Here is a 12,381-nt window from a genome sequence, read left to right as displayed (position 1 = left end):
GGTCTGGAGACTGGCTAGGCCACTCCAGGACTTTCAAATGCTTCTTACGGAGCCACTCCTTTGTTGCCCGGGCGGTGTGTTTTGGATCATTGTCATGTTGGAAGACCCAGCCTCGTTTCATCTTCAAAGTTCTCACTGATGGGAGGAGGTTTTGGCTCAAAATCTCACGATACATGGCCCCATTCATTCTGTCCTTAACACGGATCAGTCGTCCTGTCCCCTTGGCAGAAAAACAGCCCCATAGCATGATGTTTCCACCCCCATGCTTCACAGTAGGTATGGTGTTCTTGGGATGCAACTCAGTATTCTTCTTCCTCCAAACACGACGAGTTGAGTTTATACCAAAAAGTTCTACTTTGGTTTCATCTGACCACATGACATTCTCCCAATCCTCTGCTGTATCATCCATGTGCTCTCTGGCAAACTTCAGACGGGCCTGGACATGCACTGGCTTCAGCAGCGGAACACGTCTGGCACTGCGGGATTTGATTCCCTGCCGTTGTAGTGTGTTACTGATGGTGACCTTTGTTACTTTGGTCCCAGCTCTCTGCAGGTCATTCACCAGGTCCCCCCGTGTGGTTCTGGGATCTTTGCTCACCGTTCTCATGATCATTTTGACCCCACGGGATGAGATCTTGCGTGGAGCCCCAGATCGAGGGAGATTATCAGTGGTCTTGTATGCCTTCCATTTTCTGATGATTGCTCCCACAGTTGATTTTTTCACACCAAGCTGCTTGCCTATTGTAGATTCACTCTTCCCAGTCTGGTGCAGGTCTACAATACTTTTCCTGGTGTCCTTCGAAAGCTCTTTGGTCCTGGCCATGGCGGAGTTTGGAGTCTGACTGTTTGAGGCTGTGGACAGGTGTCTTTTATACAGATGATGAGTTCAAACAGGTGCCATTCATACAGGTAACGAGTGGGGGACAGAAAAGCTTCTTACAGAAGACGTTACAGGTCTGTGAGAGCCAGAGATTTTCCTTGTTTGAGGTGACCAAATACTTATTTTCCACCCTGATTTACGAATAAATTCTTTACAAATCCTACCATGTGGATTCATGGATTTTTTTTTCCACATTCTGTCTCTCACAGTTGAAGTGTACCTCTGGTGCAAATTACTGACCTCTGTCATCATTTTAAGTGGGGGAACTTGCACAATCGGTGGCTGACTAAATACTTTTTTGCCCCACTGTATACACAGTATAAAGCATCGTGTCAGTGCAATTTCAATAAAGGAGTTTCATTCTAACCAATGCCCGCTGGTGGCTACATTTTTTTTATGAACCAGGCAATCTGCTCCTTAGATCCACTGCAACTCTCAGCTTCTTATATCAGTCATGTTGCTGGCCGGTTGCAAACTGTGGCTCTTGTTGTTTCTCTTTAGCACCATTTATTTTTCTAGGCCTTTGTTTCCTCCATCCCAGTTGTTTTTAGCTGTGTTGTTGTCATCAAATTCCAACAATTTTTTTTATTAAACAGTAAAATGTCTCAGTTTAGACATCTGATGTGTTTTCGGTGTTTTTTATGCATACAAATATGGAATAATTAATTATTTACATATGAATATTGCAATGAACACAATAGTAAAGTCATTTCTATGGCACGTTTATTTTTCAGGTTACACTGACATGGTTACAAAATATGTCATTTTATGATTTCTTATCCAAATATATAAAAATACATTTGAACGTACAAAATAATCAGAACCTGCTCTGAGTTTACTTGTAACCACATGCGCTGCCTCCAGCGCCCTGGACAGGTTTTGGTTTGATGGTGCCAATGATTGAGATTCGATTCGGGTCCCAGACACAATTCTCCTCCAGGCCGCTCTTCACCATCCCACAGTTGGGCGGCACCCAGGCGGTGTCGTAGCTATTGTATTGCCAGGTCTTCTGAAGTGGGTGGTTCTGATAGTTGATGACGATCACCCTTCCCACTTTGACCTTAACCTTAATGACAACCCTGTCATGCTCAGGGTGATCGATGGGATAGCGACTCGCTTTCTCCAGGTCTCTGCTGAGGTAGACCCCTGGACCGAGCATCCCATCTTTAGACCGCTGAAAACCTGACTTCAGGATCAATCGAGCACTCTTACTGGTGGTGCCGTGGTACATGACGTAGGTTCTACCATCTCTTGGTCCTTCACGGTCCATTCGAACCACACCTGGAGGCAAAAAGTCATCTTCAGCCCACTGGAAGCTCATTTTTCAGATCCAGATGTTGGTGTCAGTGTCCCTGTAGAAAAAAATATGTTACTGACATCAGTGCCAATAAGACAAAACAGATAAGATTAGCTATAAAATTAAGAATTTATTAGTCAGGAAGTTCACAGCGGAGTCTAAATATGTCCTCATACACACAGAACTGACAAGATTCACTGTAAACATTCAGACTTTGTTTGAGTCCACGTACCTCTCTGCAGGTTGATCCAAGAATGGAGTCCGTGCCTCACTCTGCTTCTTTTAACAGTAGACGTCCTTCTTTCAGTTTTGTTTCATGTGCTGTTGCTCGTCCTTGTCTTTAGGTTACAGACAATATGTACTAGGTGTGGTCAGTGTGTGAGTTAGGTTTCACTCCTGCCACACAGCAACACACAGATCAGGTGTTTTCAGCCAGAATGAAACGTTTGGCACTTTCCAATTTTCCTCCATAAAAGTTTTGTGATATTAAAGGAAATTTGTCTCCTTAATATTTATAATTTTATGCTCTTGTTCAGATGCAGATGAGTTATATAACAGAAACACGTAACAGGAAATTCCCGTCCAGTCAGATTCCTGCTGTATTTGCAAATGTTTCCATTCTGCTGCAGACTGACTTTCGTTTTGGACCAGTGAAAGTTTACGGGAATTTGGCTGATATATTTCCCATATAGCGAGCTCCTGCTGTGGCTCTAAGGCTTCTGCTAACTTTGCATTTATGTAAAGCTGCAGATGCTGAAAATGACAGCCTGAATCTATTATTACACTAAATTGACTTCTCTCAAAATATAAAAGAGCCCATCAGTGTCTTTAGTCACACATTTGCTAGCATAGATAGCATAGAAACTGAACATTAAACAGTCTTCTTTTGTCTTTTCATTACTTAAATTTATGATAATGGGTTATACAGCTGTGGGGTATACAGTTCATTACAGCAGACGTCTTTCTGAAAGTGCTGTAACTAATAACCCTTTCCCACTACCACCTACTCGAGTCGGCTCTGCACACCTCGACTCATTTTTGGGGTTTTCTATTAGGTGGTGGTGCCTGGTACCTACTGTTAGTACCTACTCGGCTGGGGATCCAGGTGATACGAAAATGTGACGTCACCAGACGGCATGTCACCGATTGGCTAGTCAGTGGCGTCACTCGATGAGTCTTGAGAGCTTCTCCTTTACAAAAATCTAAACCGCCATTTTGAACCTGGCAACGAGGGAAATGTGTACAGAAAAAACAACACTGTGGCCCCCGAGTCTGACACAAAGGCCCAGACTGAGCAGCAGGTTTACCATCACCTCAACGTGCTGTTGTGGCGTTCATGTCGCACAGAAATTACATCAACATGACCGGAACCGAGTTAAGTCAAGTTGAGCCAAGTAGGTACTAGTGAAAAAGATCTATAAGTTTAATTCAGATCAAACTGAGGTTATTGTACTCGGCCCTGAAAATCTTAGAAATATGGTCTCTAAGCAGATTCTTACTCTGGATGGCATTACCTTGGCCTCCAGTAACACTGTGAGGAACCTTGGAGTCATGTTTGACCAGGACATGTCCTTCAACGCACATATTAAACAAATATGTAAGACTGCTTTCTTCCATTTGTGCAACATCTCTAAAGTTAGAAATATCCTGTCTCAGAGTGACGCTGAAAAACTAGTTCATGCATTTATTACTTCCAGGCTGGACGACTGTAATTCATTATTATCAGGATGTCCTAAAAACTCACTGAAAAGCCTTCAGCTGATCCAAAATGCTGCAGCAAGAGTCCTGACAGGGACTAGAAAGAGAGAGCAGATTTCTCCTGTTTTGGCTTCCCTTCATTGGCTGCTCCTCACATACAACCTCATGTATCAATCTCACCTGATGAATTACGTAATCAACTAAAAAATGCTCTAAGTTCCGTTCAAGGTGGTCTAGGTGAGGAAGACCAATGTAACCTGGAACAAAGAAGGGGTGGAAAGGGAATAAATAACTCACCCGTGTTTCACTCTGCTCTGTTTAAAAAGAAACATCCTTCTTTCAGTTTTGTTTCACGTGCTGTTGTTAAGTCACTTTAGGACCACACCCAGTAAATATTGTCTACAGCCTAAAGCGAGGGACTTAACAACAGCACGTGAAACAAAACTGAAAGAAGGATGTCTCAGAGTGGTTTGAAAGGAAGTTTATTAAAAATGGATTTACAAGTGCAGAATTTATTCTACAAATTATTATTTAAGCACAGAATTCTTTATTTTGATGCGCGTGGCTCTTGTGGTCCTGCATAGTCAGTGTGTGAATTAGGCTTCACTCCTGCCACACAGCAACACACAGATCAGGTGTTTTCAGGCAGAATGAGACTTTTGGTATTTACCATTGTACCTCCATAAACTATTTAGAACAAACAGAGGGTGGAAGGGAATAAATAACTCACCTGTGTGTTTGTTCTATTGCTTAACAATAAGCTACCTGTCATGTCATTGAACCTGTTGTAAATCCATGTTTAACTTTTTCTGTTGCAGATTTCTTTGTCTTTCACTTTCAGGCAGACTGGATGTGTCGGTTAAGAGTGGCAGACTCATTGTTTTACTTTCCCCAAGAGGGCACACAGATTTACGTTTATGATGCCTTTGTTTTGTTGTTGTTTTTGTGATTGATACCTTTGTCCTGTTGCTGGCAGACCAGGCGTGTGATCGGTCATATGATGTGTACACTGCTTCTTTTTTTGATTGTGCTTTATAGGTGGACTGGGAAACCCTGGGTCAGTGTATAGAGCTGATAACAATGGTCAGTGATCACTTTATTGTCCCCAATGGGAAATAGATTTGCAGCATGTCCACTCATCAAACAACACAGACATTTGAAAAACAAACAAACAGAACAGCTCAAGTTTTATCAAGAACTACAAGAAAGTCCCATCCTCTAGTTCGCAGTGATCGGTCGCATCACTGGAGGGGACGAAGCCGCTTATAGGAGAGAGGTGGCCTGTCTGATGTCATGGTGTGAGGACAACATCTTCACCCTCAACACTAACAAGACAAAGAAGATGATAGTGGACACGAGGAAGAAGAGGAGGCCTCACCAGCTGCTGTTTATCCGGGGCCTTGAAGTGCAGAGGATGAGCAGCTTTAGGTACCTGGGCGTCTACATCAGTGAGGACCTCACCTGGACACCGAACACCACACAGCTGGTCAAGAAGGCTCAGCAGCGGCTGTATTTCCTGAGGAAATTTGGTATGTCGGCCAAGATCCTAAGCAGCTTCTACAGCTGCACTGTGGAGAGCACACTGACCAGCTGCAGCGCTGCATGGTACGGCAGCACTGCTGCTATGGACCAAACACCTGCAGAGAGTGATAACAACTGCGGAGAAGATCATCAGGACCCCGCTGCCCTCTCTGCAGAGCATCAACCATCGCAGAGTCCAGAGGAGAGCTGCCTCCATCCTCAAAGACCCCACACACCCCCAACATGGACTGTTCACACTTCTGCCCTCGAGACGGAGGTTTAGGAGTGTGAAATCCAGAACATCCAGACTCAACAACTCCTTCTTCCCCACGGCCATCAGACTCGTGAACAGCTGACCTATTTTCGAACAGTAATAATAATTTTTTGCACATCAGGCCATCCTGCATATTAAGCTACGGCTCTTTTGCACACATCTCTGTTTCAGAATTAAATATTTTTGTCTCCCTTTCTGTCTTCATTTATTTATTTGTACTATTTGTATTTTAGCTGTTCTATTTCTATTGCATATATTAATCGGCATCTGTGGGTGGACAGCAAAGAAAGAATTTCATTGCACAGAGAAATGTCTTTTTTATTCTTTGGACACATGACAATAAACACTTTGAATCTTTGAATCTTGAAGGAAATGCTGTGTGCGACAGTGTTGGCAACAACAGCAGGTCTTCACTGCAGGCACTTCACCGACGACCTGAGGGAAGCAGCTGAAAATGTGACTTTTCATTCTAAGAGCCTGAGTCCGTTCGGTCCCGTGGCGAAGAGACAGATTACCGTACCAAACAACGCTACAAAACATTAGAACAGATTAAAAATGTATCATAATTTCAGATGAAACATAAAAATACCAGTCTTGGTCTGAGGTGGTTCGGGCATCTGACAAGGATGCCTCCTGGGCGAGGTGTTCCAGGCATGTCCCACCGGGAGGAGGCCCCGGGGCAGACCCAGGACACGCTGGAGAGATTATATCTCTCGGCTGGCCTGGGAACGCCTTGGTGTTCCCCCGGATAAGCTGGAGGAGGTGGCTGGGGAGAGGGAGGTCTGGACCTCTCTGCTTAGGCTGCTGCCCCCGCGACCCGGCCTCGGATAAAGCGGATAAAGATGGATGGATGGACATAAAAATACTCAATTTCCTTAAAAACACAGCCGTTGTTGGACCTTTTTTTGTAGCAGCAAACTGTGACTCAAAGGGCAGAAGATCAAAAACTACCCTCCAAATACTTGTAACTGTCCACCAGTTCAATGGCAGGTGGCACCGTTTACTATTGTTAGTGCAGGATGGGGCCTGACCCCCTGGAGTCAGTGGCCATGTCTTCAGTTTTCAGGGTGTTGATCTTTAAAAATGACACCAAGAAGCAAACTCATCCACAGCCCCATGACTTACAATGACTGTTATCATGTGTACTTTGACAGTCATTCTATTACAGAATATAGAGCAGAGGAGAGAGACAACATCACTGTGATGAACCAGTAGAGTATATACAAGGCCTGTATGCAAATATCAGTGGAAGCTCTTCCACCTGCTGCAGAATCTCCTCCCTGATGTTCATCTCTAGAGACGTTAAAGCAGCAGGCCTGAAATCATTTAGTGATGTGGGGTTTGTAGTCTTTACAGCTGGAGCATTTTCTAAACCTCTGGAACCTTTTGCTTCTGGAGTGATAAGACAAAGATATAAGAAAAGGTAAAGTAAAAATCTGTCAGCTCATTGGCCAACTGAAAACCAGGAGACTTCTTTCTTAGTACTGCTGCACATACACGACCCATATGAAGTGGAGATGTGACTGAGCTGCAGCAGACAGACTCAACCTGAGTCCAAACCTTCGGTGAGTCTGGGTAAAACAAATAAAGTGAATATATCTTCTTATCTGCACGTCGCTTTGGCCCAGGCCACAGTTTCCTGCTCAGCTAGCTCAATCTGACTATTCTGGACTTTTCAGACTCTGCTCGTATCTTTATTAAATTCACAGTAATCTTCCATCTGCTTCTCAATTTCTGTGCTTGACTTTTCCACTTTGGTGCTATTTCACATCCCTGCTCTCCTGTATATGAAGAAACCTCCAAACTAACTCTTAGGGTCCAGTCGTCAGTTTGTCAGTTTTTATGAACTTTAGTGTAAATTCTTTATATTTTCCTTCATTTAAAAATTCTTTTTTTTTTGGATTAATTTAAAGTAATGCCTGCTGTCATGTCCAGGGGGCGCTGTGGCTCTACAGTAATCACTGCCACATGGATGAACTTGTTAGTCACTCACATGAATCTACTCATTTAAATTCTGTTATGAATTTTTTTCATGTTCACACGTTTTCAGATCTTCACTATGACTCCAGGTTTAATGTGCTGTAGATGACGATTTCATGCTGTCATTCAGAATCAAAAGACTCAAAAAGGACACTTGCAGCAGGCACCGCCCATCCAGCCAGATTCCTGCTGTATTTTCTGCTGCAGGCTGTCTTATGTTTACACAACATAAACCAGTTTACCGGAATAACATATTTCCCATAAATGTGATCACTGTAACTTTAAGGTTACTGCTAACTTTGTATTTACACTTTCAAATGTCTCGGAGTATTTTTTAAGCTAAAAAAGCAAACCCATGCCTCCTAAAAAGAGCAAGATCCCCAACAAACCCCCTTTTGTTTTTTGGGGGCTATTTTATGTCCTCTTTGCTATTAAAAAAAATCTTTATAGGCAATTTTTCCCTTTTTGTGTTGTTTTGCTTGGATTTTTGAACATCTTTGTTTCTTTTTTATACTGGTGGTGGTCAGAGGGCCCGGTGGCGCCAGTGTCCGGCAGCCTCGCCTCTGTCAGTGCGCCCCAAGGCAGCTGTGGCTACAACGTAGCTGCCATCGCCAGTGTGTGAATGTGTGGGTGAATGGGTGAATGACTAAATGTAGTGTAAAGTGCTTTGGGGTCCTTAAGGACTAGAAAAGCGCTATACAAATGCAGACCATTTACCATTTTTTTGATTTTACATTTTTTAAGATCATTATATTTTTTAGTTTTGTCATCTCTGTGGTCAATCACTTGGGAGGATTCAGTGCATTTAGGCACTTTGCTGTTAATGAATATATGAACGTTTACCTTTTTGAATAAAGTATGAAAAGTCTCTTCCAGTTAGAACTTTTTCCTTCCCACTGTCACCAAGTCCTTCTTCACTGATGGGGTCTTCTCACTAAGATAGTAGGCTCTACCTTACACTAAAAATGTTTTAATATGAATAAATATTGAACGGATGTTACCGAGATAACAATATCCAGTTTGAAAAAGGAGACAGGGAGGCAAAGTTGACAATAGAATAAAGGTTTTATTAATAAATAAACAAAAAAGACACATAAGCCTGTATTTTACCCCAAAAGAAAGAAACACACAAAAAAATAAGTGTCGTTCAAAGGCTACATGAACCAAGCTCAGTCTTTATGACCAGCACGACCACGGCCAGCACGACCAGCACCACCACGACCAGAACCAGCACGGCCAGCACCACCACGACCAGAACCACCACGGCCAGAACCACTACGGCCAGCACCACCACGGCCAGCACCACCACGACCAGCACCAGCACGGCCAGAACCACCACGGCCAGCACCACCACGACCAGCACCACCACGGCCAGCACCACCACGACCGCCTTCACTATCAGAATTGCTGTCTGGCATTGGTGCGCTCCACCCCATGGCCTGAAATCCTGCTGGACTACAATGACACATACAAAACTCAATGTCTTTTTTTTTTTTACATCAAAATATATAAAACGCTTCCAAATATGCAAAATACAACAATAACTGCTTGTGGAATTTACCTGTAGTGCATCCATGCACACCATGCATCATAATCATCATCATAATCATATGAGTAGGGGTCTGGGAGTGAGTAAGTTAATTCTCTCATCGAGATCGGTCTTGAACCAGCTCGAGTATCCCTGACAGGTTTTGGTTTGATGGTCTCAAGGATTGTGATTCGCTTGGGATCCCAGACACAATTCTCCTCCAGGCCACTTGTCACCATCCCACAGTTGGGCGGCACCCAGGCAGTGTCGTATCCGTGGTCATGCCAGGTCTTCTGAAGTGGGTGGTCCTGACGATTGATGGCCTTCACTTTTCCTACGTTGACCCTAACCTTAATGACAACCCTGTCATGCTCAGGGTGACCGATGGGATAGCGACTCGCTTTATCCAGGTCTCTGCTGAGGTAAACGCCCTGACCGAGCATCCCGCCTGAAGACTGGCGAAAACCTGACTTCTGGATCGATGAAACATTTGCCCTTTTTGTGCCATGGTACATGACATAGGTTTTACCATCTTCTGGTCCTTCACGGTCCACTCGAACTACCCCAGAAGGAAGACCGTCATCTTCAGCCCACTCAATGCTCATTTTTTATTTCAGTCAGTGTCCCTGCAGGAAGAAGAATCATTATGATGAGGATATCATCAAATTAAGACAAAAACAGGGTAAGGGTTACCGTTCAAAAAGGCTTATTATTATTATTATTATTATTATTATTATTATTATTATTATTATTATTATTATTATTATCATTATTATATGTCAAGTAATTTAAAGGTGTGTCCAGAAAAGCAATTTGAATTTACTTTAAATTAATTTTTAAGTAAAGTTAATCTTAAATAATTTCCAGTCCAAACATATGGAATAAAAATCCACATATACAGTAATATACTAAGAAAAAAAATGGAAAACATGAATCTTAAAAAGACAGAAACAAAAACACTTGATTCATTTCAGTTGGAGTTTGGCTTTATGATGTCAACATAAAGCCAACAGAAAATAATGATAAAATATATATATATATATATATATATATATATATATATATATATATAATAAAATGCAAATCTCAATAAATCCAACAACTGTCCCCCCAATTTTAAAATATCATAAGATGAATATATTCTATATATTATTTAACACAGTTGGGTAGATACCAAGTATACCAGTGTTGGTATCTTAGTGCAGATAAAAATGAGACCTCTAAGTGGAGCCTCACTGGAGGCCAAGGTAATACCATCCAGTCAGTATCTGCTTAGACACCAGGTTTCTGAGGGTTATTCGCAGGAAGTACAATAACAGTTAAATCAGAATTTAGAAGCAGAAAAAATAGTGGTCATCTAGACCTTTATGTCTTTAAGACAGGCCTGGGTATGTCGTATGTATTATTGTAATAAGCAGCACCTAAAATAAAAAGCACTGGTCCCAACCCAAGAACCATGTGCAACTCTGTGACTACGTTTTGTGGGTGAAGAAGACAGACGAGAATATTTACATGAAAAATTACTAGAATCTACTAGAACCTATTAGAAATTATCCAAACAGGTGCATTGCATTTTCTTCAGCACCAACACCCACAGTACAAAGTACTCGACTGTCTGCAGAGGAATATTATGGTCACTGGTACTGAACGCTGCCTAGCAGGACAGGTCCAGAGAGTGCACTGTCAGAGGCTTTCAGAGGGTCATTGGTAACCTTCACTAATGTTGTTTGTGTTCTCTGATAATCTCTAAATAATGACTGAAACTCTAGAAATAAACAATTCATCTGAAAGAGTCACAAAGCTGATTAGTCAATAAGCAGCTAACTGGACTTTAATTGGCACTTTATGTACACAGAACTATCTGTGAAAATCTAGACTTTGAGGAAAAACGTACCTCTCTCTCCAGGTTCATCCAAAAGTGCAGCCTGTGTCTCAGTCTGCTTCGTTTAAATAACAATGTTCAGCCTTCAGGAGGAAGTACCATGAATAGAAATCCTTCTATCAGCTGTTTCACATTCTGCACATTGTTACGTCCTTCACTTTAGATTGTAGATGATGTTATTTATTGGGAGTGGTCTGTACAGGAGTTATCATAGGTTTCAGTCCTGAGAACCAACTGCACACCACCCAGGGCCTATCAGACAAAACGGGCTTACGAGAACTTTCTTTTCCTCCACGAAAGATTTATGATCAGCACAAATTTGCATTTTCAAAATGTACATTTTCCTATAGGTCTGTAAGACGAATTACAGGCAGTCAGAAATATCAGAAGGACATGTGCAAACGGGAATCACCTGTCCAACTACATTCCTACCAGTATTAAAGTTTCCATTGCTCTGCTGTGTCCTCTCTTACATTTCTCATCACATAAAACATCTTATGGGAATATGGCTGACATGCTGTTAGGCCTGGACTTTTGGAAAATGGCACACGTTTGTAATTTTGCCTCTGTACACAACCACAGTGGATTTTAAATCCAGTCAAGATTTTTAAAAATCAAGATCTGAGTCAAATTAAAGTGCACGCCCACAGCAAACTGCAAAAGTAACCTCGAGGCAAAGACATGGAATATTCTTCAATCGCCAAATACACCCAATAAATGCACTTTGAATGAAGCAGGAGTTGAAAATGCTGTTTCTTCTTTAAGGTGACGAACAGGGAGCAGGAGAAGCAGATCTAAAGGGAGGACGGGGAATAAAAATCATTGGCCCGTTGTTTTGTTTCTCAGTAACACAGCCACCTGTTAGCTTGTTCAACCGGTTTTAAATCCAAGTTTCACTTTTGTTTCAGGTCTTGTACATTTTCTTGTAAGTCACACGTCATGGTATTCATGAGGTGTGGTTAGCAGAACAGCAGGTCCCACATCCATGTTTTTGACAGGAGACCACAAAGATATATAGTTATACGGCCTTTCCCTAGAAAGAAAAGGTGTTGTTTAATTATGATTTTTACCCTGCTGCTAGAGGAGAAGTCAACATATTCTCTTTTACAAAGTTGATAACGACCTTCATGTACCTGTCAGGGTTACTGTGAGAAGGAAAGGATGTCCTGATAATAATCCATTTGTTTCTTAGTGCTGAATCCAGATGTTGTCCAGATGTCACCACACAATTGATCCATAAATGATTCACGTGTGCCTAAATCCTCAGTCAAGGCCAAATGTGAACCAGAGGAAACTGCAGGTGGGGCTATGTTTAGGTTGA

General features: G+C 42.2%; 1 protein-coding gene across 1 annotated transcript in view; it reads right to left on the bottom strand.

The window, feature by feature from the left end:
• LOC309705634 (uncharacterized protein) overlaps positions 1-11,089 on the bottom strand; it is a 20,700-nt gene extending 9,611 nt beyond the window's left edge. The window contains exons 1-6 of the mRNA XM_082531545.1: positions 11,073-11,089; positions 9,212-9,804; positions 8,828-9,105; positions 5,254-5,336; positions 3,267-3,398; positions 1,719-2,201 (exon numbers count right to left, since the gene is read on the bottom strand). Of these exons, the coding sequence (XP_082387671.1) occupies positions 1,719-2,201; positions 3,267-3,398; positions 5,254-5,336; positions 8,828-9,105; positions 9,212-9,783 (1,548 nt within the window). The 5' untranslated portion in view covers positions 9,784-9,804; positions 11,073-11,089. The remainder of the gene's footprint in view (positions 1-1,718; positions 2,202-3,266; positions 3,399-5,253; positions 5,337-8,827; positions 9,106-9,211; positions 9,805-11,072) is intronic.
• Positions 11,090-12,381: the final 1,292 nt, after the last annotated feature.

This window comes from Aulonocara stuartgranti (assembly GCF_965226115.1).
Source record: "Aulonocara stuartgranti genome assembly, chromosome: 4".
Lineage (NCBI taxonomy): Eukaryota > Metazoa > Chordata > Actinopteri > Cichliformes > Cichlidae > Aulonocara > Aulonocara stuartgranti.
The sequence above is the reverse complement of the archived record's forward strand: the minus strand, read 5'-3'. Positions and strand labels throughout refer to the sequence as shown.